General features: G+C 34.1%; 4 protein-coding genes across 6 annotated transcripts; 2 read left to right on the top strand and 2 right to left on the bottom strand.

Moving 5' to 3' along the window:
* Positions 1 to 725: 725 nt before the first annotated feature.
* LOC107937348 (regulator of nonsense transcripts UPF3) lies at positions 726 to 6472 on the top strand. Of its 2 annotated transcripts, XM_016870216.2 has the most exons (13): positions 726 to 986; positions 1641 to 1747; positions 1959 to 2054; positions 2193 to 2291; positions 2395 to 2474; positions 2834 to 2926; positions 3536 to 3650; positions 4482 to 4582; positions 4765 to 4999; positions 5105 to 5251; positions 5552 to 5658; positions 5750 to 5806; positions 5895 to 6472. In XM_016870216.2, exons 1-12 carry the CDS (start codon positions 847 to 849, stop codon positions 5786 to 5788), a joined length of 1359 nt encoding a protein of 452 aa, XP_016725705.1. In that variant the 5' UTR covers positions 726 to 846; the 3' UTR covers positions 5789 to 5806; positions 5895 to 6472. The 2 variants fall into 2 exon arrangements, with proteins under 2 accessions (XP_016725705.1, XP_016725704.1); XM_016870215.2 differs by having other exon boundaries at positions 4765 to 5251.
* A 1470-nt stretch (positions 6473 to 7942) lies between these two features.
* Positions 7943 to 12231, top strand: LOC107937319 (peroxisome biogenesis protein 2). Of its 2 annotated transcripts, none has more exons than XM_016870186.2 (8): positions 7943 to 8245; positions 9369 to 9485; positions 9596 to 9749; positions 10276 to 10412; positions 10523 to 10623; positions 10942 to 11059; positions 11534 to 11700; positions 11926 to 12231. In XM_016870186.2, exons 1-8 carry the CDS (start codon positions 8132 to 8134, stop codon positions 12053 to 12055), a joined length of 1038 nt encoding a protein of 345 aa, XP_016725675.1. In that variant the 5' UTR covers positions 7943 to 8131; the 3' UTR covers positions 12056 to 12231. The 2 variants fall into 2 exon arrangements, with proteins under 2 accessions (XP_016725675.1, XP_016725676.1); XM_016870187.2 differs by lacking the exon at positions 7943 to 8245 and adding an exon at positions 8524 to 8581.
* A 1611-nt stretch (positions 12232 to 13842) lies between these two features.
* On the bottom strand, positions 13843 to 16593 carry LOC107937338 (disease resistance protein UNI). The gene has a single exon (XM_041116285.1). It carries the CDS (start codon positions 16539 to 16541, stop codon positions 15147 to 15149), a length of 1395 nt encoding a protein of 464 aa, XP_040972219.1. The 5' UTR covers positions 16542 to 16593; the 3' UTR covers positions 13843 to 15146.
* LOC121230574 (disease resistance protein SUMM2-like) lies at positions 13947 to 15032 on the bottom strand. The gene has a single exon (XM_041115488.1). It carries the CDS (start codon positions 15030 to 15032, stop codon positions 13947 to 13949), a length of 1086 nt encoding a protein of 361 aa, XP_040971422.1.
* Positions 16594 to 21900: the final 5307 nt, after the last annotated feature.

Below are 21900 nucleotides of genomic sequence, written 5' to 3'. Positions count from 1 at the left end.
CTTGACTTAATTATGAATTTTTTTGGGGCGGAATTAAACTGTATATATTTTATGATAGTAAAAATATAATTTTACTATTTTAATAGTCTATATCTTTATAAATTTTAAAGGATTAGATAAAATTTTTATCATACTTAAGGGGTCAAAGTACAATTTTATCATTATTAATTTAAAATTTATTAATTATAAAAAACCTTAAATGAAAAATTTTTCATTTTAAGAGGGCCAGAGCCCTTACCAGCTCCCTAGCTCCGCCTCTGATCATTGTCCTATACAAAAACTAATAAATCAATCTAATTATTAGTAAACATTTAAACTTACACTACTATTTTTCTATTTTGTTGCATATAATTCGATGAATTGATAACTTTTCCTAATATAAATTATCGAACAACTAATTTCTAGACTATCGATTTAACATGAAGGTTTAGTAGTGCTGCCTAATTAGATTCTTCGTAATTTTTGTAGAGTATAAGGAGCAAATGTTAATAAATTAAAGTAAAGAGAATAATGTTAATCTCAATGTTTAGATAGGAGAAGGATTGAAATTAAAACATTATACCTAAATTACCGCTACAAATTTAAATAAATTAATTTGATTTTATAATTAATTATTTAATTAAGTATTGGTAGGGATTATCTACAAATTAATTATAAATTTTAGTATTTTAAAAATAAAATAATAAATAATAAATAAATTATAAAAAAGGGAAAAAGAAAATAAAAATCCCTGTGCAAAAAAGAGACTCTCGTACGAAAAACTTTTGCGTTAAGACTTTAGAAATAAAAGAAACTGGAAATTGAATCCCTAAAAAACCCGAAGGAATTTGAGGAAGAGAAATCGAGATGAAGGAGCCGTTGCGTAAAACGAAAGTGGTGATAAGGCATCTACCACCGTCCGTCACCGAACCCTTTATTATTTCTCAAATCGACGATCGTTTCTCCGATCGTTATAATTGGTTCTCTTTCCGTCTCGGCAAGTGCAGGTTAGGGTTTCCAACTTTTAATTTGCCCAGTTTCTAATATCCCCTTAATTTGCCTTATTTTGTTTCTTTTTTTTTGGGGGGGGGGTTATTTGTATTTTGTTTTCTAGTTTATTCCTAGGGTATCCAATTAGGCACAATTTGTGATTGCACTGTTGAATTTCTTGTTTATGCCTATAAGGATTGGTATTTGATAAGATTTAGTTTTGTTGTTTGGATTAAGACAGTAATTTCTTGCTCTTTAGCAGCTGGGAAGAAGCCCGGGGGAGGGGTAGGTTGGAATAATTGAAAGTTAAAATTTGAAACTAATTTCAGAGCTAAGGTTATTCTTTTATGTATTTTTTAAGCTAGGAATATGGTTTTCTTTACTATGTTTCCTTACTTTGCTTCTTGGAGAACTGCATGGAATTAAAAGAAATTATCATAATTTTCAATCCTGTAAATGCTAGTCATATATATATTTTGGCCAACTAAATGTTGGTCATAGTAGAAGGCTTGGGAAGAAGATGAATTTAACTAAGATATGATTGAAAATTATGGAAAATTAAGAAACTTTTGAAATTTTAATTTGAACATGCTTTTATTTAGATATTTTCCTTTTACTCCATTTTTTGATCTTTATGGATTTTTTTTGGTTGGTTCTTGAAACACTTGCAGCCATAAGCAACAGAGTTACTCCCGAGCCTACATAAACTTCAATAGGCCTGAAGATGTCTTTGAGTTTGCTGAGTTCTTTGATGGGCATATATTTGTTAATGAGAAGGGTACGTTATGGTTAAATGGTTGATCCTTTACGACGCTTATGAACTGTTGGTTTAGAGGACAGCTTACGGAATTCTTTCTAAAAATGTGAAATGCAACTGTTGTTTGCATTTGTTCAATTTGATCGCAATATGTTAATTTCTTTGTCTCTGAGTTTAATATACCCATTGGTCCTTCTATTCTAATTTTTCATTTTGATGCCCCTTATTTCAGGTACTCAATTTAAGGCCATTGTTGAATATGCTCCTTCACAGCGTGTACCCAAGCCCAGCTCTAAAAAGGATGGTCGTGAAGGGACCATTTTCAAAGGTGCATTTTTTTTAATAAAAAGAACAGGAGTTTATTGTTAGGCACATATATTTAACAGAATCTTTTCTAACTAACATTGAAATGATAGTTATAGCTTTTTATCTTGTACTAAATCTTCTTTTTCTTTTATGAAACTAGATCCTGATTATTTGGAATTTCTCAAATTGATTGCAAAACCTGTTGAGAATCTTCCCAGTGCTGAGATTCAGTTGGAGAGAAAAGAAGCAGAACTATCTGGTTAGTTATGATAGAAGGAATAAAAAATTGTTAAATCTAGTTATGAGTTTTTGCCACCCTAATATGAGTGTGATTTCCTTGGCTGTTCTTTATTCTTTTCTAGGTGCTCCAAAAGAAGCTCCTGTTGTTACACCACTAATGGAATTTGTGCGTCAGAAACGAGCTGCCAAGAGTGGAACTCAGGTATTTTACCATGGAAGAGATGCAAGTTTATATCATTTTGTTATTTTTAGTTCATTGCGCTTGCATTTGTGTTATCCAACTTTATTAAAACATGATGGGCATATCGTTGACAGAAGGTATTTGCATGGTTTCTTTTCCCCTTAAATTTCCACTTGAATTTTTAGAATCCAATTTGATCAGAAAGTGTCCATGAGATGTCTGTCACACATTCTGCAGTCTAATATTTACTAATGCCTCATTGGGTCACTATTTTCTTGAGATCCTTATGTTTAAAATTGTCCCAGGAAAAGGAAATGGAAACAGAAATGAATTAATAAGCAGTCCTTCAGTGACCACATTTTGGTTTGTTTTGATGACAGGGGTCAATCACTATAAGAAAGGTTGGCAGAAAAATTGCTGCTGCGTCTACAGGCAAGCCTGGATCAAGTGGCAAGGGCTCTGAGAAGAAAAAGGTCTGTGTCAATAGCTTTATTATTTATTTCATTGCTGGATATTTGAGCATATGGTACTTTTGCTACATGAATGTAAACCTTTCAGTACTTCCGAAAATTAGTATATTTGCATTTTTGTGGATTTCTCTTATAAAGTCGTCCTACTGGTGAATCAGGGGCCTTTTATTTTTACAAGAGCATAGCTTTTGCTTATCTGGATGATCTGCTTTATAATTGTGACTCTGTTCTTAGTTGATATCTAGTCTTGCTTTCTCCTTGCATGTAAAGATTATTAGGAAGCAACTTGTTGAGGCACTTGCGGTTGAATAAGATGTCAAAATTGGCTGGTTTCTAAAATTTGAAGCACCTTGAAAGTCCTTCGGAAATGCTTGTAGGCTGGTATCCTTAGGTGAATGCTTGTAGGATGCTTTTAATATTTTAAAAATCATTGGAGCAAATTTTGCATGAAGTTTTGATATACTAAAATATTGTATTCATCGACTCTCTTTCATATGAAGTTATTCTAAATGATCCTTTCCAATGATCATGTGTTACTTTGTGTGCGTGTTTTATTTTTGAAGGTGGATAGCTTTTTATTTTCTCATTCAATGAAACTTGTTTGATTGGCAGTATATTCAAAAAGACAGTGCAAAAGGTGCAAAAAAATCCAATTATTTTGTAGCATCCAAGCAAGAGGATCAATTAGTGACTTCTGTCGCGCAAGAAATAAGAGAGAATGGAACTGGTAAGGGTTTAAACAGTCTTAGCAGAGGTTATTATCCACATAGATCTGTGTTAGCATTTATGCCAACTTGTTAGTGTTTATAACATGAATGTTTGTAAGATGCAGGTCTAGTGAAAGAAACTAAGTTATTGATTATTTTTGCACATAAAAATGGCTCATACTGTTCTCGTGTTTGTTACTGGATTAAATTAATATAAATCTCTGAGTGCTCAAAGTTGTCTGCTAACACATCTCATTAAATGGCTAACCAGAAGGCTTAGCATGTTCTATGAATGTGTTTTATTGCGAAGCTAATTCTATATGTTTCTGAAAAAGGACTTTTGTATTCTTTACCTGTAATCAATGCCAATGCCACCTGTTATTCTGCATTTAATTTTACCCGTGATGACCCTTCCCTTATAACTTGGAGACCAGAGAGATTATATACATTTTATAGATATAGCTGACCCATGTAACACTGATATGCTCTGCTGCTGCTAGTTTCTTATAGTGCCTTAAAAGGGAATACATTGAAGTTTTGCTTAATGGAGCCCCCATGATGGATCTTTAGGTCAACTTGAGTTCATACTTTAGAATACATTTTATCTCTATATTTCATATGGCTGGGTGAAGGTGTGAAATAATGCGGACCTTTTTTTTTTTTTTTTCCTGTTATCATTTATTATACTGGAACAAGTGCAAGAGCCGCTTGCCATTCTATTTGCAGTTAATTCTAATTGTCTGTGCATATATATGTTTAAGTTGATGCTTTGTTGTCTCTGGACTTGTTTGAATTATCTCCTTTTCATTTGGTTCTTAATTTTTCTTTTTTAATAACGAATTGCATTGCAGTCTGTGGTATTGATGGTCCTGTAACTGGAATTACTTTTTCTGCTGATTCTGGGAAGAAAAAGATCCTTCTCCTAAAACCAAAAGATCGAGAGGCATCTAATGTAAGATATTTTCATTTAATTTGTCTCATTTTTATTCCTCACGGTGTCCATTGTTAGCTATATTTAAGTTTGATATATACTGGGCTGGGAATCGTTTTATATTTGCTTATGGAGTTGACTTTTGAATTGGTTCTTTCAATTTTATGGATGCATATTATGATGATCTCCTTTTGGATTCCTAGGTGCCAGAGGGTGCATCTGAACAGCAGGGTGCATCATCTCCTGCAGTAAATTCACCTGGTTCATCTGCTTCAAGACAGGGTCAAAGACGCAAAGCTGGTGGAAAGTTAATAAGGAGCATACTTTTGAGAAATGAAGCGGGCCAAAATCAATCTTCAGCAGCAGTCCAGCCTCAGCAGAAAACTCAAAGTCCGGACACTGTCAAAAGACCTCCCCAGCCATCTAATACACGATCGGGTATGAATGGTCATGTCCCTAATGAAATGCCTGCATTGAAATCTGATGGTGATACAAAAAGAGTTTCAGATGATAAGTTCATCAAAAAGGGACTGCATGGTTCAGGTTCTGGAAGTGAGAAGCATGAAAAACGTACAAGAAATAAGGATAGACCTGATCGTGGTGTATGGGCCCCTCTTCATCGTTCTGATGTTTCGCAATCCAGCGAGGAGCGTTTTATACAATCAGTGCAGGCCTCTCGATCCATGGAAGGTATTAATGCTTCTGCACATGAATATCTGGTTTTTGCTAGTGTGGATGAATTTGGTATATAGTTCTTGTATCAAGTTGTCATCCTATTTGAATTTGCTAGAAATGAGGGAAGCTAATTTACCTCATTTTCTGCCTATGATCCTCCGGTTATTACCCAATGAGAAATGAAATGAGACATAGCTATTGATGTAATATTGCGTCAGAAATCTGTTGTAGTCTATATCTATAATTTGATCAATTCAGCATCGTTGTCTCATACAGTAGCATTAGAATGTCATATTAATTGATACATTCATGCAGGTTCCAATCGACAATTCGGTCGGGGCCCTGCAGCCGATGGATCTGTTGTATCAAGTGAAGTCAAGCCTTCAAAAAGAGGAGGTGCTACTAGCTCTGGAGCCCATGAGGTCAGTAAATCCGATGAAGAACCAACTGCAGAATCTGTCATCTTTTGTTCACCTTTGGTTCTCATGTTCATTTCTTCTTATCTACTTGCAGAAACAAGTTTGGGTTCAGAAATCATCCTCTGGTTCTTAGAGAATCTATCTTAAACTGGTAAGCCGGTGTTGTATCCAATCCCATTAAGATTCTATACCTCAGTCTTCTTTCTGGGTTTGTGAAACTAATTTCATTCTATCTACAGGGTTTTGCATTGTGACCCTTTTGACCCAATTTCGAGGTTCTTATCTTCCGCCATGCTGCAATGGCTTTTGCATATGCAACACAACCTATTTGCCTTGTTGGGTTTGCAATAGTTGTATTCTCCAGAATATGTTCTTGATTAGTCCTTTACCTGCTACTATATTAATCCTCTTATTAGATGACTGTCAAGAGCAAGCATTGGCGAAGAATCGGATCGTCCGAAATTTGGTGTGGTCCGAAAGAGATGACTGACTGGATCAAGAATATTGGTGATAAATCAGTGGTGTTGCTGGAAGGGGGAGATTTTACTGGATGGTCTTGTGGGTTTCTTTTTCTTTAGTGTTTTGTTGAATGATGCAGTGCAAAGTTTTTTGAAGTTTGCTTGAATCATATTTGGTCTCTCTCTATATATTTATGAAAAAGAAGGTTGTAGTCTGGGAACTAAGAAAAAAAAATCGTAGATGTTGAGATTCGAACTCCGAACACGAACTCTGAACTTAGTATTGAAAGATGTAGTGCAAAGCGTTTGTAAGTTTACTTGAATATCTTTTTAATATAAAGGTTGTACTTTGGAAGTTAGAAAAGGATGATAAAATTAAAGTAAGGTCATATGGATTTGATATATTTGAATGCTGAAGTAAGATTGAATATGGGTTTTATACATAGACACTTAATAATATAAAAATAATACATGGATAATATGGATATTTAAAAATTATAATATACATTATGATTGAGTATGTGTATTATGCATAGACAGTAGGTGATATTTGATTAATTGAATTTAATTTATAAAATTTGTTTAATATATTTTTAATATAATTAAAAGATAATATTAAAAGAAATAAATTAAAAGAATTTTCACATTAAAATGATAAATCTACTTATAATTTATGTTTTTTTTAATTGCCAAACAATAAGACCTAAAAATATTAATAATTTGTACAAATACAAAAGAGTTTAATTATAATTGTTATATGATTAACTTTATTATTTGAAAATTCTCAAATTAAAACTTCAAAACTAAATTTCACATGTATTCTTTTACTCAAAACTTTAATATTACGTAGGGGCGAAGCTAGAATAACTTTTTAGTGGGCTGAATGAAATTTTAATTTTTTATAGTCTATATCTTTATAATTTTTAAATAATTAAATCTAATTTTTATAATTTTAGAGAAAATTAAAGTATAATTTTATTTTTATTAATTTAAAAATTTTAAAAAATTTAGAAGAGTTAAATAATAAATTTTCATTTTAGGGGAGCTAAGCGGATGACAGCCCCTTCTTGAAATGGCCTCTGATGTTACTTTTTTTTTTAATTTTCTTCCATCTTAAATAATTATATTATACAATTATTTATTCTTTTATCGTTTTGTGGGTGTGCCTAAAATCTTACAAAATAGACAAAATTACCGTCCAATCCCAAATTTAAGTTTTTATTGTTTCGGTTACCAACTATTAATAAATTTAAGTTTTTATTGTTTAGGTTATCTACTATTAATAAATTTATGTTTTGATCACTCAATTTTAAAAAGTTACAAAATGATAATTTAATTGTCTGAAAGTTTTCATTTAAGTAATTAGGCTACTAAAATTATTGTCATATTATTTTCTTTGTTCGTACTACCTACACCAATCGAAAGTTTTCTTTTTCTTTTCTTCTATAATTCATTTTTTTTCATGAAACAACTTTGAATATCATGAATTTGCAAACTAAAATTCAAGCTATTTTTCTCTAATATTTGACATTGACTATCAGATCGACTTGGATCTAATGTATGTTTTTCTACTTGTCGATGAATATTGATCCACCGCATCGATTGTCGAATCATCACTTGAAATTCACAATCAGACTTTAAAGAAAACCTTGATAGTCCAATGAAATAGTTCACCAATGACTTAAATGAGAATTGTAGAATAGCTCAATGACTATTTTGTATGTTTTTAAAGTTGAGTGATCAAAAGATAAATTTACTAATAATCTAATGACATTAATTGCAATTTTCCCTATTATTTATTTATAAACGCAATAAATGAGTTGCAAGTTGCGAGTTAACTCAAGTCCACCTCTCGAAGCTTTTAGCATCATTTTCAGAAACAGAGCAGCCGAGTCCAGAATAAATAAATAAATTAAATAACCCCATCTTCAAGATTTCGACAACAAACAAATCTCAATCATATAAAATTTGCGCCAAAAAAAGAAGAAGAAAGAAAATCATAATTTAATTTTCATCAAATGATTAGTCTTAGAAGCAATCCATCAACAGCACCACCGCCACGAGAAGATGCATGGATTACTTCTTATCAAAAGCTACTTCCTCACTGGCACTCTGTTTCTCTTTCTCATCAGGTTCACACTCTTTTAAGTTTTTTTTTTGGCTATGAATATTATTTTGTTGAAATTAAGCAATAAAAGAGGTTACCCTTTGTTGATTTTCTTTTTATCCGTTCAATTATTGATTACTGGCCTTAAGAATTCATAGGGTGTTTTTATTTATTGAAATCTATCTGGGAAATTTCTGGGTAACTTTTTCTTTTCATTTTTATATGAGGATTTTGAATTTTGGGTATCAAGGTATTAATTTGCTAATGTTGAATAAATTGGGAAAAAAATGACAACTTTTAATCTATCTGGAGAATTTTTGGGTAACTTCCTCACTGGCACTCTGTTTCTCTTTCTCATCAGGTTAATTTTTTAAATCTTTTTTGTGAAAATTTAGTTGAAGTTGAATAATAAAAGACATTACCCTTTGTTGATTTTCCTTTTAACTGTCTGATTAATGATTACTGGCCTTGAGAATGCATGGGAACTTGTTTGATTATGAATTTTTGGGTATCAAGGTATAATTTTGCTAATGTTGAATGGAATTGCATTATGTAATGGGAAAAAGAAATGAAGTTTTAGGTTTTGCTTGGTAGAGTAGATAGAAATTTGAAAAAGTAGAAAAAGGGAAAGATGGAAAATATAAATTTTCATTGGTGTGCTTGGTAGGAAAGATGGAAAAATTGAATGAAAAAGATAATTTCTTTTGATTCATTGTTTGGTAGAGTTGAAAAATAAGAAAAATAAACTAGAACTTTTGAAAAATGCACAATTTTGAATTTCCATGCTTGCTTCCCTTATTTTCTCTCCTCATTTCATTCTAATTTGGAATGATTTGTTTTTATGCATTAGGATGGAAAATAGGCATCTCCTGTTTTCTTTCCTCTCAATTTTCTTTCCTACCAAACACATTTACAATTTATTTTCTTTTCACTTTTCCACACTCTCCTTTCATCCTGCCATTTTCCCCTCAACCAAGCACTCTCTTAGTTCTCTAGTTATAGATATGGAAGACTTTTATAGAAAGGTTTTGATCTTTTGGTGAATAGGTTAAAATTATAGACAATTTCAAGATGGGATTCTTTTCTATTTTGCTGTTATTTAACTTTAGTAAACTTTTTTATTAACTGTTCTTGGTCAATTGTTGCAGCATTCGACGCTACCGATATCAATATCTAGGGTTAATCAGTTTGATGCCGCCAGATTGGATATTGAGATGTCAGCTATGTTGAAAGAACAGTTGGTTAAAGTTTTCTCCTTGATGAAGGTAATGTTCTTTTTTTTTTTTTTGGTTATTGCATCCATTAATGGTTTAATTGTAAATGAAGTTTCTGAAACCGATTGTCTGAGTTTGTTTCTTTGTTTTATTGGGGTTAGCCAGGAATGTTATTTCAATATGAACCCGAACTTGATGCTTTTCTTGAGTTTCTCATTTGGAGGTTCTCAATTTGGGTAGATAAACCTACTCCAGGAATTGCTCTTATGAATTTGAGGTACCGAGATGAACGTGCCGTGGAAATAAGAGAAAATGGTAAGAAGGTCTGGACTTCTTTTTATTATTGTGCTACATATGTTGCTCCGGTTCTTCATTTTTCGTGTAATGTCCATGTTTGAAACATTTTTGGACATGGATACGAGGATATAACCCTCTGCGAGCCCTTCAAATACATGCAAAACCTTGAGGAAAAATCTAAACATGCCTGTGTTAGATGCATATCCAACACACTTGAGTCTCAGTAAAATGGCATCTTAGTTTGCTGACCAAATCATGCTCTGGTATCAGTGTTATTTAGACTTTATTTATGATCATTGTTACTGACTTTATTTATGACTGCAATTATCAGTGCTATTATATGAAAATTACATCTACTTCTTTGGAACAATCTTTTTACCGTATTTTAGATGGAGCAGTTTACCTTAGTTAATGTTTTCAGTTTTGAATTGTGTTTACTCCCTTTATGTTATTTAACATTTTCTTTTCTTTACTCGTTCCTTTCTTTTGTCTCGTGTAGCCTTATCAAGGGCCTTACATTGTGCTACTCTTTATCATTCTGCAGTAAGAACAGGTTTGGAAGGGCCTGGGCTAACTGTTGCTCAGAAGATGTGGTATTGCATTGCCGCAGTTGGTGGTCAGTACATTTGGGCTCGTTTACAGTCATTCTCTGCTTTTCGTCGATGGGGTGATTCTGAACAGGTGCTGATTCATCGTTTGTATCCTTTCTTTTCTGTTTTCCTCTTCTTTGTGTTCTTCCTTGGGAAGAGTTTGGACATGGTCTGAAGTCGGTACTGATTTCCTGTTTTCAGAGGCCATTGGCACGGCGAGTTTGGGGTTTGATGCAACGTATTGAAGGGCTTTATAAGGCTGCGTCATTTGGCAACCTCCTCTTATTTCTTTACACAGGGAGGTAGGTTTTAATTATTGAAAAAGTTGTATTCTTGAATCTCATTAGGAAAATAAGCACATGCAAAAGGACACAAGCACTGATAACAAGCATAGTGATTTAACTTACTAGATTTTGTACCAAGTTTTCGTTTTTTTCATCTTTACTGTTAGAAATTGATTGGTTTGTATGGTTGTTGGATTGATATGCATTACGATATTCTAGAAACACCAATGCTTGATGATTAGGGAACTTTTTAGGTGGTTCTGAAAAACCTGTTTTTCTATAACCACCTCTCAGCAATTGACATTTATCTGATTTCATCTGTTGTTTCTAATGCAGGTATAGGAACCTCATTGAAAGAGCTTTAAGAGCAAGGCTTGTCTATGAAAGCCCGAATATGAATCGAGCAGTTAGCTTTGAGTACATGAATCGCCAGTTAGTGTGGAATGAGTTCTCGGTAATGTTTCCTTTTACTTGTCGAAATGTATGTTGTTGTTTGTAGCCTAGTCTCTAACAGAATAAAAGACGGTACTCGGGGTGCCTATCAATGGAGAATTTACGGAAAACCTATTTATCAGCTGTTAAAATTTAGTGTTTGGCATTATTCATTTCTGATACTCGAAACAAGGTTTTTAGAACCAGACTGGTGGTCAAACTGGTCAAGCCACCAGTTCGATCTGTTCGTGTGGTTCGATTAAATATATCATTAAAAATTCATAAAAAATATTTTAAAAAACCCGATTCAATCAGTCTAATGCCTTTTTCCTGACTGGTGCCCTGGCTGGTTCCCAGTCTGACTGCCCGGTTCAGTCTGGTTCAAACAACCTTGACTTGAAAACCTCACCTAGAATGAATAGGAAGGGCTGGCTGCTGGGAGTTTCTGTTGCGATGAATGTATTTTTGTTCTTACATTTGCTTTGCTATTAAGCAGGAAATGCTGTTGCTGCTTCTCCCTCTTCTAAACTCTTCAACGGTTAAAAGTGTTCTTCACCCGTTCTCGAAGAACAAATCTTCAAGTTCTACAGAGGACGATTCGACTTGTCCCATTTGCCGGGCAAGTCCAACAACTCCGTATCTTGCTCTCCCTTGTCAGCATAGGTAAGTTAACTGATTCCTATCATATTCTCCAGATATTCTTCTAGTCTCTGTTCACCGTACTTGCCTTGTGCAACGACGATTAGCTCAAAATAAATACAAAGATGTTTTCATCATGTTAATTGCTACCGTGTACACCGGTTTCCACTAAGTATATGCATTTGCAGTGTTGGAGATTAATTTTCAAGTATTGCTTGCCTGTAAATGGTTAAATTTTCGTATTGACAGGTATTGCTACTACTGCCTACGAACACGATGTGCGGCAGCTCCATCGTTCCGGTGTTCCCGGTGCAGTGAGCCTGTTGTGGCAATGCAACGGCACAGCAGCATCGTTGAACATAAAACTCATAATCAGTAATTTAGTTGGATAAGAGCATTGTACACTTAGAATATGGAACAAAATTGCCTGATGAGGGAATACAATATAGTTTTGAGAAAACAATTGCCTTCTGTTTTGACCCCTCACTTGACTGGGGGGAAATTAATCATTCTTTTGTCAAATTGTCACATTCATAATGTGGTCATTTTTTTTTAGCTGGAATTTTTTTTTTGGATTTTTAAGATATTTGGTGGATACAGATATATTTATCTATCTATATATATATGACCAGCTCTTTTGAGAGCCATTATAATTGTCATTTTTGATTTTTTTATTTATAAAAAATTGTGAGGGCATAATTGATAATTGCTCCATTTTCTTTAATATATTTTTTAACCCCAATCTCTTTTCATCTCTTTTTTTCTTTTGCTTCTGTTTTTTATATTTTTTTCTCAATTTTTTAAAAAAAATTCTAATCTCTAAAAAAGAACTTAATCTTTTGCTTATATATATATTGTTAATAATAGTTTTGTGAAAACTTTTAAATTACACATTTTAAAAAGAAATTATAATCTAAGAATAAAAAAAATTGAGTAAATGTGGGAATTTTTATTTTTATTTAAATGAATGAATAGTTTTCAATATTTTATATTTATTCGAATTAAATAATATGCATTAAATTATTTTAAGAGGTTTCAATTTTTTTTGTTAAATCAATTCTATTTTTGATAAGTGAGAAGGAAAATGATATTAGGGTGGGCGTTTGATTGAACTGAATTTTGAGTTAAAAGAATTGACGAATTCTATTTTATCATTCTAATTTGATTTGAAATTTTTTTGAATCGAGTCGAGTGAGATGAAATTTGAATCAAATCAAATATATTTGTTCGGGTTAAATTAAAAAATAAAATTGATTTTTTTTATCTTTATGTAATTTTTTTATTTTTATGATTTTGATTTTTGGGAGTAAAAAGGGAAGGGTGATAAAAAAATTTGTGGAGGGGTTTGATTTTTGGGGTAAAAAGGGAGGGAAAACAAAAAAAAATATTGAAGAGAAAGGCAAGGTAAAAAAAAGTTGAAGAGTGGCAAAAATGGGGTAGTTTAATATTAGGTTTATTCGAATTTGAAAAAAAAATGGAGTTGAGTCGATTATTTTGATTAACTCGATTTGAATGATTCAAAATTTAATTTTTTTTAATTTTTTTGAATCAAATTGAATTTTGCTCACCCCTAAATGAGATTGCTTGGGATCAGGGTTGGTGGGGTGGTTTAATATTAGGTTTATTCAAATTATTCGAGTTAATCGAATTCGAAAATTCAATTGGATTCGAATTCGAAATTTAAAAAAAAAAAATTGAGTTGACTCAATTAACTCGATTCAAATAATTTAAAATTCAAAATTTTTTCGATTTTTTTTAGTTGAATCAAATTTTAGTCACACTTAAATGAGATTACTTGGGATCAAATCTAATCTTTTATGTGTCCCATATAATGCTTTTAGCTTTTGTTAAATCATTTTACATGTTATATATTATAATTTTTTTTTTGAATATCTTATTATAAGTTCTAGTTATATCTATTCATTTTAACACAACGCATTCAAATCTACATCCTCCTCATATTAATAGCAATGAAGATACCAATTGAACTAATACTCAATCAACTTATTATAATTTTAAAATTGTTACATAAATTGTTTATTGTTTGTCTAATGTGTTGATTGAAGAATGTTTATTGTTGTTGAGATATTCCTCTATTTAAATCTAAATTTGCAAAATTTGTGCACTCTTTGTAAACTATTACTAAAAAAACAAATATTGGGATCATAAGTCATGCCATACATGATGAAATTAAAAAAAGAAGAGAAAAGTAGCAATGTATTTTACAACTTGAAACCTTAGTAGACTGAAATAAACATGATCCATCCACTCTAGAAATTGGAGGATACAGAAACATTAATGGAAGCTGCAAATTGAAAAAAGAAATAAAGATAGCATCTTTCTCCATGGAACCAAACATCACACAACAGTGAAGCACTGTTCAAGATTTTGTGCATTTCAGAGAGAACAGGTTTGAAAGAGGGCAAAAAAGCATCTCGGGTAGCTTCATTCTCCCAGATTACTCTTTCCCACCAATCACTCTCTCCCCAAATGGTGATCTGATTCCCCTTTGCACTATCAGAGTTGAGAGGAAGCTCCCTCAGTTCTGGGCATGTATCTATAAAAATATTTTTTAGACATGGGAAGGGTAATGCATACTGATATATGTTGTTCAATTTTGGTACATGTGCTAAATGAACTGATTCCAACTTCAGAAATGGTTTAGGGGATGGAATTCCAACCATATACGCAACTTCACCGAGTTTTCCCACTCTCAATATTTCTTCCATTTTAAGACACTTATTTATCCAAAGAAACCTTAGGTTTGGAACAAGAACCAGCCAGGTCGCGTCCTTCAATTCACGACAACGACCAATTGTAACTTGGCTCAATGCGTGAAAGGGACTTGGAGGAACCTCGATATGCAGCTTTTCCATTTTCATCTCCATGATTCCACAATCACAAAAGAATATCTCCTCTAAACGCTCCATATTTGCTAAACATAAAACATTAAACACATCTGACTCGCTAAAATGTCTCAACTCTAATGTTTCGGTGCAACGTTGAAACAAGTTGAAGCTCAAAAAACTTTCTAGGGCAGAGACACTTTCTATTGGTGGTATCCTTAATACATTCAAATGTCGCAAACACTTCAATTCCTCTATAAGATTTTTAATACCCCCATTCAAAACATTGCCTGCGTCCCCGTCATCCCTCATTGTCAGACAATTCATTCTGAATATTTGCAACATGGAAAAACTAGATATCTGATGTCGTGCAATTCTTCTGAGATCTTCCATGTAACTCAAGTCCAACATTTTCAGTTTTGTCAAGGATTTCAGCTCTATTGGCAACTCTCTAATACCCGTATAGGACAGATCAAGACATTCTAGTGAAAACAATCGTGAAATTTCCATAGGCAATGTTTTTAAACCTCTATTTTCTGACAAGTTTAGAACAGTTAGATGACGTACATGCTCGAAGTAGCCATATCTGATCTCCTGCAACTTATTTTTGTTAAGAAACAAAGTTCAAAGGTTAGGGCAGAATGGTGATTCTCTGAGAATCTCAATCTGATTTTTCATTACTGAAATTCTTTTTGCACCACTCCATGCCTTAACATTTGGTACTTCAAATAATTGAGCCCCTGCTTTTACGAAAAAGAAATTCTCTTTTGCTTTAAGCTCCCATGTTATCCATAAAGCCATGTCACGGATCACATCATGCATCTTCACAAAATCTTCTCCATCTCTTTCCAATAAACACGCACTAAGAAGAGAGCTGATAATGCAGTCACCTTGCATTTGAGCTTCACTAAATTTATCAAATTGATTCAACAGCCATTCACAAAACCAGTACTCCACTAATCTCTTTTTGGGGATACGGTAATCTTCAGGATACAGGCAACAATATAGGAAGCAAGATTGCGTTGTTACAGGAAAATTATCAAAACTGCATTTTAAAAGTGGAAATACCTCATTTTTCATTTTTGTTAATGAAGATCGCTTCAACTTTTTAATTGCATAGTTCCATTCCACACATGTTGTCTTACAAGCCATGGCACGACAAATTGTAATTAGTGCAAGAGGCAGCCCACCGCACCTTTTGGCTACTTGTTTAGCAAGTTCCCGAATATCTGGATGGCTGTTGAGGGTTTCATCTCCAACCTTGTCTTGAAACAATTTCCAAGCCTCTTCTGATTTTAGGCACTCCACTTTTATTTTCTTTCGAGCTTCCATTTCGCCACATACCGCCAAAGACCTAGTTGTGAAAATAAGTTTGGAACCATTTCTTTTGCTTGGTTTGGGTATCCCAACTTGATTCAAATCCACCCTCTCCCATAAATCATCCAATAATACAACAAACTTTTTGTAGCGCAACACCCTATAGATATCTGTAGCCTTCTGGTCAACACTTTTATTCTTCCATGAGTCGTCTGAGAACCCAAGATTTCCACCAATCCTATCTTGAACCTTTCCAACATCGTAATCTTTAGACACCAGTGCCCAAATTACAACATCGAAACCATTCGGTGTGGTGCTGAACTTGTTGTTGATTTGGGTCAAGAGTGTTGTCTTGCCAACGCCCCCCAAGCCATAGATGCCAATGATCCCCATCACATCTTTGTCCACGATGCAACTCTGTACCTGTTTAATTGAGGATTCTAGAGCAATTGACCGCTCTTCAGGTCTTACCACAACTGAAGCTGTGGGATGATTCTCAGCTACTTTCTCAAAAGCTCCTTTACTGATGTGATCATTTATTTCTTGAAGCATTTTGACCACCTTTTTACCAAAATTGTAGCTAGCAAAACATTTCTTGGAAGCACAGCCGCAGAGACACAAGTTCTTTAATTCTTGAGGGCCATCTTCAATAAACTTGTAACACCCCAAATCCGGCCCAGAAGTTATGGCCGGATCCGGCATGCCACATCAAAAACGTTAAAATTTTTTTTCCATTCTAAGTCCAGAAAATCGTACTTGATGTTCAAAAGATTAATTCATTAAGGGTTAAGGTGAATGGAAGCTGTGCACCAAGTAGGAAACCGAAAAAGAGGAGGTGAGCCCATCGGACTGCTTAAGTACCAAACTCCCTTCGAATCCAATCCTAGACATGCAAACCGCCATTGCCATACCTTAACGTCATGTATATTTCTAGGAAACCAATTTGATTAAGTCCTTTTTAAAAGTGATTAATTTTGGAAAATATCTTCATTACGGAAGCTTTGCTTGTTTTCGTGTTATTTTGAAATCCATTACTGTTTTTGAAAACGCGCCCTAAAGCTATCCAATTTCAACAGTTAAATATAAATATTACCTATCTTAATAAAACATATAAAAACCATTAAAAATAGATAAGCGGCCTTATTACATTTAAAAGCCCAAAACCTCAAACGTAATTAAAAGGATGTCCAGTTCACCAGAAGAAAATCAAACTTTCAGAACGGGTGGCCACTCCGAATTCCCTCACAGCTCCAAGCCCACTATGGTTGGGGATTTCCTGCGTGGATGAAAATAAAAGGGGTGAGTTTGGGGAAACTCAGTGTGTAAATTAACCCAACCATAGCCTATATCAGCTTAAACCACAGAAATAGAATAAGTTGGCCTTAGCCCAGAACAGAATTCAGAATAAAGCCCATAGGCCCATAACAGAACAGAACATATATTACAAGTTTATGCAGAAACCCAACCATATCCAACCGTATACACCCCCATACCAACCTTACACCGTGTGGGGAGACAACTCGACCCACCCAACCGCTACACACCACAGAATTTGCAGCATGGCTGCCAGAACAGATAATGTGACAGAGTCACCAGATACAGATAATCGTGGCAGAGCCACCAGAACAGATATATGTGGCAGAGCCACCAGATCAGATATTTGTGGCATAGCCACCAGAACGCTTCCTCCATAATATAACCCATGTCCCCATGCAACAGATATATAATCATGGCATACATCATACAGAATCAGATCGTCATGCTTTTCAGTCAAAATTAACCCTAGGGGTATAACGGTAATTTTGCACCTAGGGGTATAACAGTAATTTTCCATACATAGGGGTATTATAGTAATTTAGCTACTTTTAGGGTTTTCATGCATATCCTAACTATTTACGTACTATCAGAACACTTACCGCGCATACTTACCGAATTGGGCCCGTTGGCCCATGAACCCGATCTTTGGCCCATTAAGCCCAAATTATCAACATGTACGAAATCGCGCGTACTGCAGTTTATTACTTTGGATTACCAAATATACAAACCCAACTATCTTACGAGCATTCGCACACTCGCAAATTCCCAAAATACCGACTTTTCGGCATTTCGGCTTTTCGGCTTTTGCCAATCTAGTCTATGAGAGGGTGTCAGTTACACACCTGTTTGCGACGATATGCTGACGAGATCCACACACGAACCGCCTACAATTGGGTTACTAACACGTTAATCTAATTATTCAAATACAAACTACGTATTAACCCCTTACAATATTCGGCCAACCACACCTAAAGATCATAGTAAGCTTATAAGAAAACAATAAGCAACTCATTAACAAATTTTTGTCAATGTTTACCACATAATCATAATTTCACTGCAAGCTGTCTTCCTGAGCAATAGTTACTAAATCATTTGTAACTGGAGCTACGAAACTCCAAATCAAGTTCCGTTAATTTTCCTTGAAAATAGACTCATATATCTTCTATCCATAAAATTTTCAGAATTTTTAGTTTAGCCAATCAATACCAGATTTTTCTCAAAGTTTCCCATGTTTCACTGTTTGACTAATCTGACCACTCTTCATTACGAATCAAATTTCTCATTGTACAGAATTCAAAATATGTTCTTGTTTATTTCATTAGAAACTAGACTCAATAAGCTTTAATTACATAATTTATTCACCTTCTAACTCATCTCCCACAATTTATGGTGATTTTCCAAAGTCATGTTACTGCTGCTGTCCCAAGCAGATTTATTACCAAATCACTCTTTCACACATAACTTGCATGCATGTTATTTAAACATGTATATCACCAATCAATCATCACATATCTATGATTTTACTTAAGTATAATCTCCATTTCATCATTTTAAAGCACAACATGTTAGCTGATTTTTCCCTTTAACATCTAAGGCACATGCATGCTCATTTGTTTGGCTCAACTTCACCTATCTTCCATTTTTCATCAAAAGAACATGAAACAACAACCATATCCTTCATTTTAATTCATGACTAAATGCTCACAACACAACTAAAAATCAAAATATACTTCAAGAGTTAAGGTAGAATCAAGAAGAACTCATGAACCTCAAAATAGAAGCAAGGTACCAAGAACTTACCTTCAATTTTCCTCCTCCTAATGACCGAATACTCAAGAGCTTTCTCCTCTCCTTTCTCTTCTCTAACTTTCAGCTATGATGAACAAAGATGGACAAAACTTTGTTCTTTTCACCCCTTTTTCTTTTAATAAAACGTCCTATTTCATCCATTTAATTCTTTAATACAAAAGACATGAAATTCTTATCATGAAACATTTACCTAACCCATTATCATGAAACATTTACCTAACCCATTATCATGGAACATTTACCTAACCTATTATCATGGAACATTTACCTAACCTATTATCAATTTGTATCAATTTGTACCATAAATTATGGATATCAAGTGCACATTTTGTCTACAACAACATGATGGTTGGCCACTTCATGTAAAATGGGAGGTTTGTCATGCAAATCCTCCTATTTTGCACTCCTATTTATTTGGCCACTTCAATTTAGCCTATAGCATTTTCAAACATTTTCACATAGGTCCTATTTCATAATTTCACTCCCTTTTTCTTATGGAACAAAAATTAACTAAAATTACCGGGTTCTATCTTAAGCTTGGGCCTTCTAGAGGCCCACTAACATAATTAAACCTATGCCAACATTCACAGGATTCCTGAAAATTGGGGCGTTACAAAACTTTTCTGCCTCTATTATCATAGTTTCAGCTTTTGAAAGCCACAGCTGAACTTGCTCAAATGGCTTCAATAGTTGCTGTTCAGCCACATCAACCTGTCTTCGCACGTCGTTCCTTTGTGCACTCAATTCTTGAAGAGCAGCAGATAAAGTTGGAAGAGTTTGTTTAAGCTTGCACACGTAATTAGCGTGGTCGACAATGAAATCCCAGCCACGAAGGAGGAAATTATCGCAACTAAATTGTATTGAGCAGCAATTGCCCACGATTCTTCTTCCGGCAACAAAACAGAGGGAACAAATATTGTGAATAGATGAAAAGTGAATAATTTGAAGATGTTTAGGAACAGCTACAAATTATTAAAAACATACGTATATGTCATTGTTGCCAATAGATTAAAAATAAAGCTACATAATACGGAAAACCCAAAGACGATGAACAAAGTGGGGTGCGAGGCCTGCGCACCATTTGTCTTTTATTTAATATTTTTAATGAATATATTACATTGTACTTCTCAAGATTTACGTTGTATGTAGGCTAGTCTCGAACAGAATAAAAGATAGTGCCGGAGGTACATATCATGGAGAATTTACTAAACATATTCATCAGCTATTAAAATTTAGTGTGTGGCATTTGTGTGTTCTGTCTTTTTCGAGTTTGTATTCAATATATAAATATCATATCATATCATATCAATTTAATTTAAGGGCAAATTACACCAACAGTCACTCAACTTTGGGATAGCTAACAAAACAGTTACCTAGGTTTCATTTCAGTCACTCAACTTTTAAAATATAACAAAACAGTCACTAACGTTATAAAAAGTGACAAAACAGTCACCGATTAATAGATTCCGTTAATATTTTAATGGGACAGCTGATGTGGCAAGTTAATTAGCTGATGTGGCCAATTAACTTACCACATTGGATGTTTGCAAACCCTTAATAACAGAGAGAAGAAGAAGAAGAAGAAGAAAAAGAAAAAGAAGAAGAAGAAGAAGAAGAAGAAGAAGAAGAAGAAGAAGAAGAAGAAGAAGAAGAAGAAGAAGAAGAAGGAGAAGAGAAAAAATAGAGATGCTTGGAGTGATTCCAGTTTGCTATTGTGGAAATCCAATCGGATTCCACCCAAGATCCGATTCCGATATCATCCAATGGCAAAACTTTGTCCTTAACCGTTGCAGTAAAACTCTCTTTTACTTCACTGGAGCTCCTCGCGCCGCCATCAAGAACGATTTTAGAGGCTTACTCCTCAACCATTGCAACAACGCTTCGGGTTCATGTAAAGCTATGGATTGCACCGGCAGCTTTGTTCCAACTAAACCTCCATCATCCTCCAGACATTTTTAGATTCTGATTTTTGTCTCCAACCCAGATGCGACATCTTCACCTGCCGGTCCGTCTTCGACTGTATGACCATCGGCTCGATCTTTGTCTTTTTCTGGCATCAAACAACTTACCCCAAATCTTACTCTGTTTTCATCCACTGTAACTTAGTCAAACTTACTCTATTTTCATCCACCGTAACTTAGTAAAAAATGATACCTCCTCCATTAAAACTGTTCTTCAAAGTTACTGCAAACAAGAAATAAACCAAATAAGGGAGAAAGTGATTCAATACATTCCTAAATTAGTTTATGCAAAACCCGAAAAGGGTTTAAACAATGTAAAGGATGCAGAGTAGGTAAGAAAGTTTCATCAAACATATGTTTTTTTTTCTTTGAAAAAAATGGTGGATTGGGTTTCAGGGGATGTGTGTATTTGTGCAGATGACATAATTTGTTTGCAGTTTCAGTGGTAACAATGAGAGACCATAAGCCTCATTGGAGGCATCTCTATTTTTTCTCCTCCTCCTCCTCCTTCTCCTCTTCTTATTATTTTTCTCTTCTTAAACCCTAAATTGGCGCTGATGTTGTTAAATTGGTGGATGAAAATAGAGTAAGATTTGCGGTAAGTCACAGTTTATGAAAGGGGAAATTGAAATTGATTTCCACCATGAAAACCCAAAGATTTATGAAAAGGGAAATTGAAGTCTAATAGGATTTATAGAGGAGGGCACCTATTTTTCATCTGTTTTATCTCCAAGCATCTCCATTTTTTCTCTTCTCCTTCTTCTTCTTCTTCTTCTTCTTCTTCTTCTTCTTCTTTTTCTTCTTCATCTTCTTCTCTTATTATTTTACTATATAAACCCTAAATTGCTATTGATATGGCTGTTTAATTTGATGCTAACCGGCCAGCTGGGCGCCGTCATCTACCACATCACTTTACTATTACGTCTGTAACGGAAAACGGCAAAAAGGACTGTTTTGTCACTTTTTAAAAGTTG

Source organism: Gossypium hirsutum, chromosome A06 (genome assembly GCF_007990345.1).
Source record: "Gossypium hirsutum isolate 1008001.06 chromosome A06, Gossypium_hirsutum_v2.1, whole genome shotgun sequence".
Lineage (NCBI taxonomy): Eukaryota > Viridiplantae > Streptophyta > Magnoliopsida > Malvales > Malvaceae > Gossypium > Gossypium hirsutum.
This window is presented reverse-complemented; position numbering and strand designations above follow the sequence as displayed.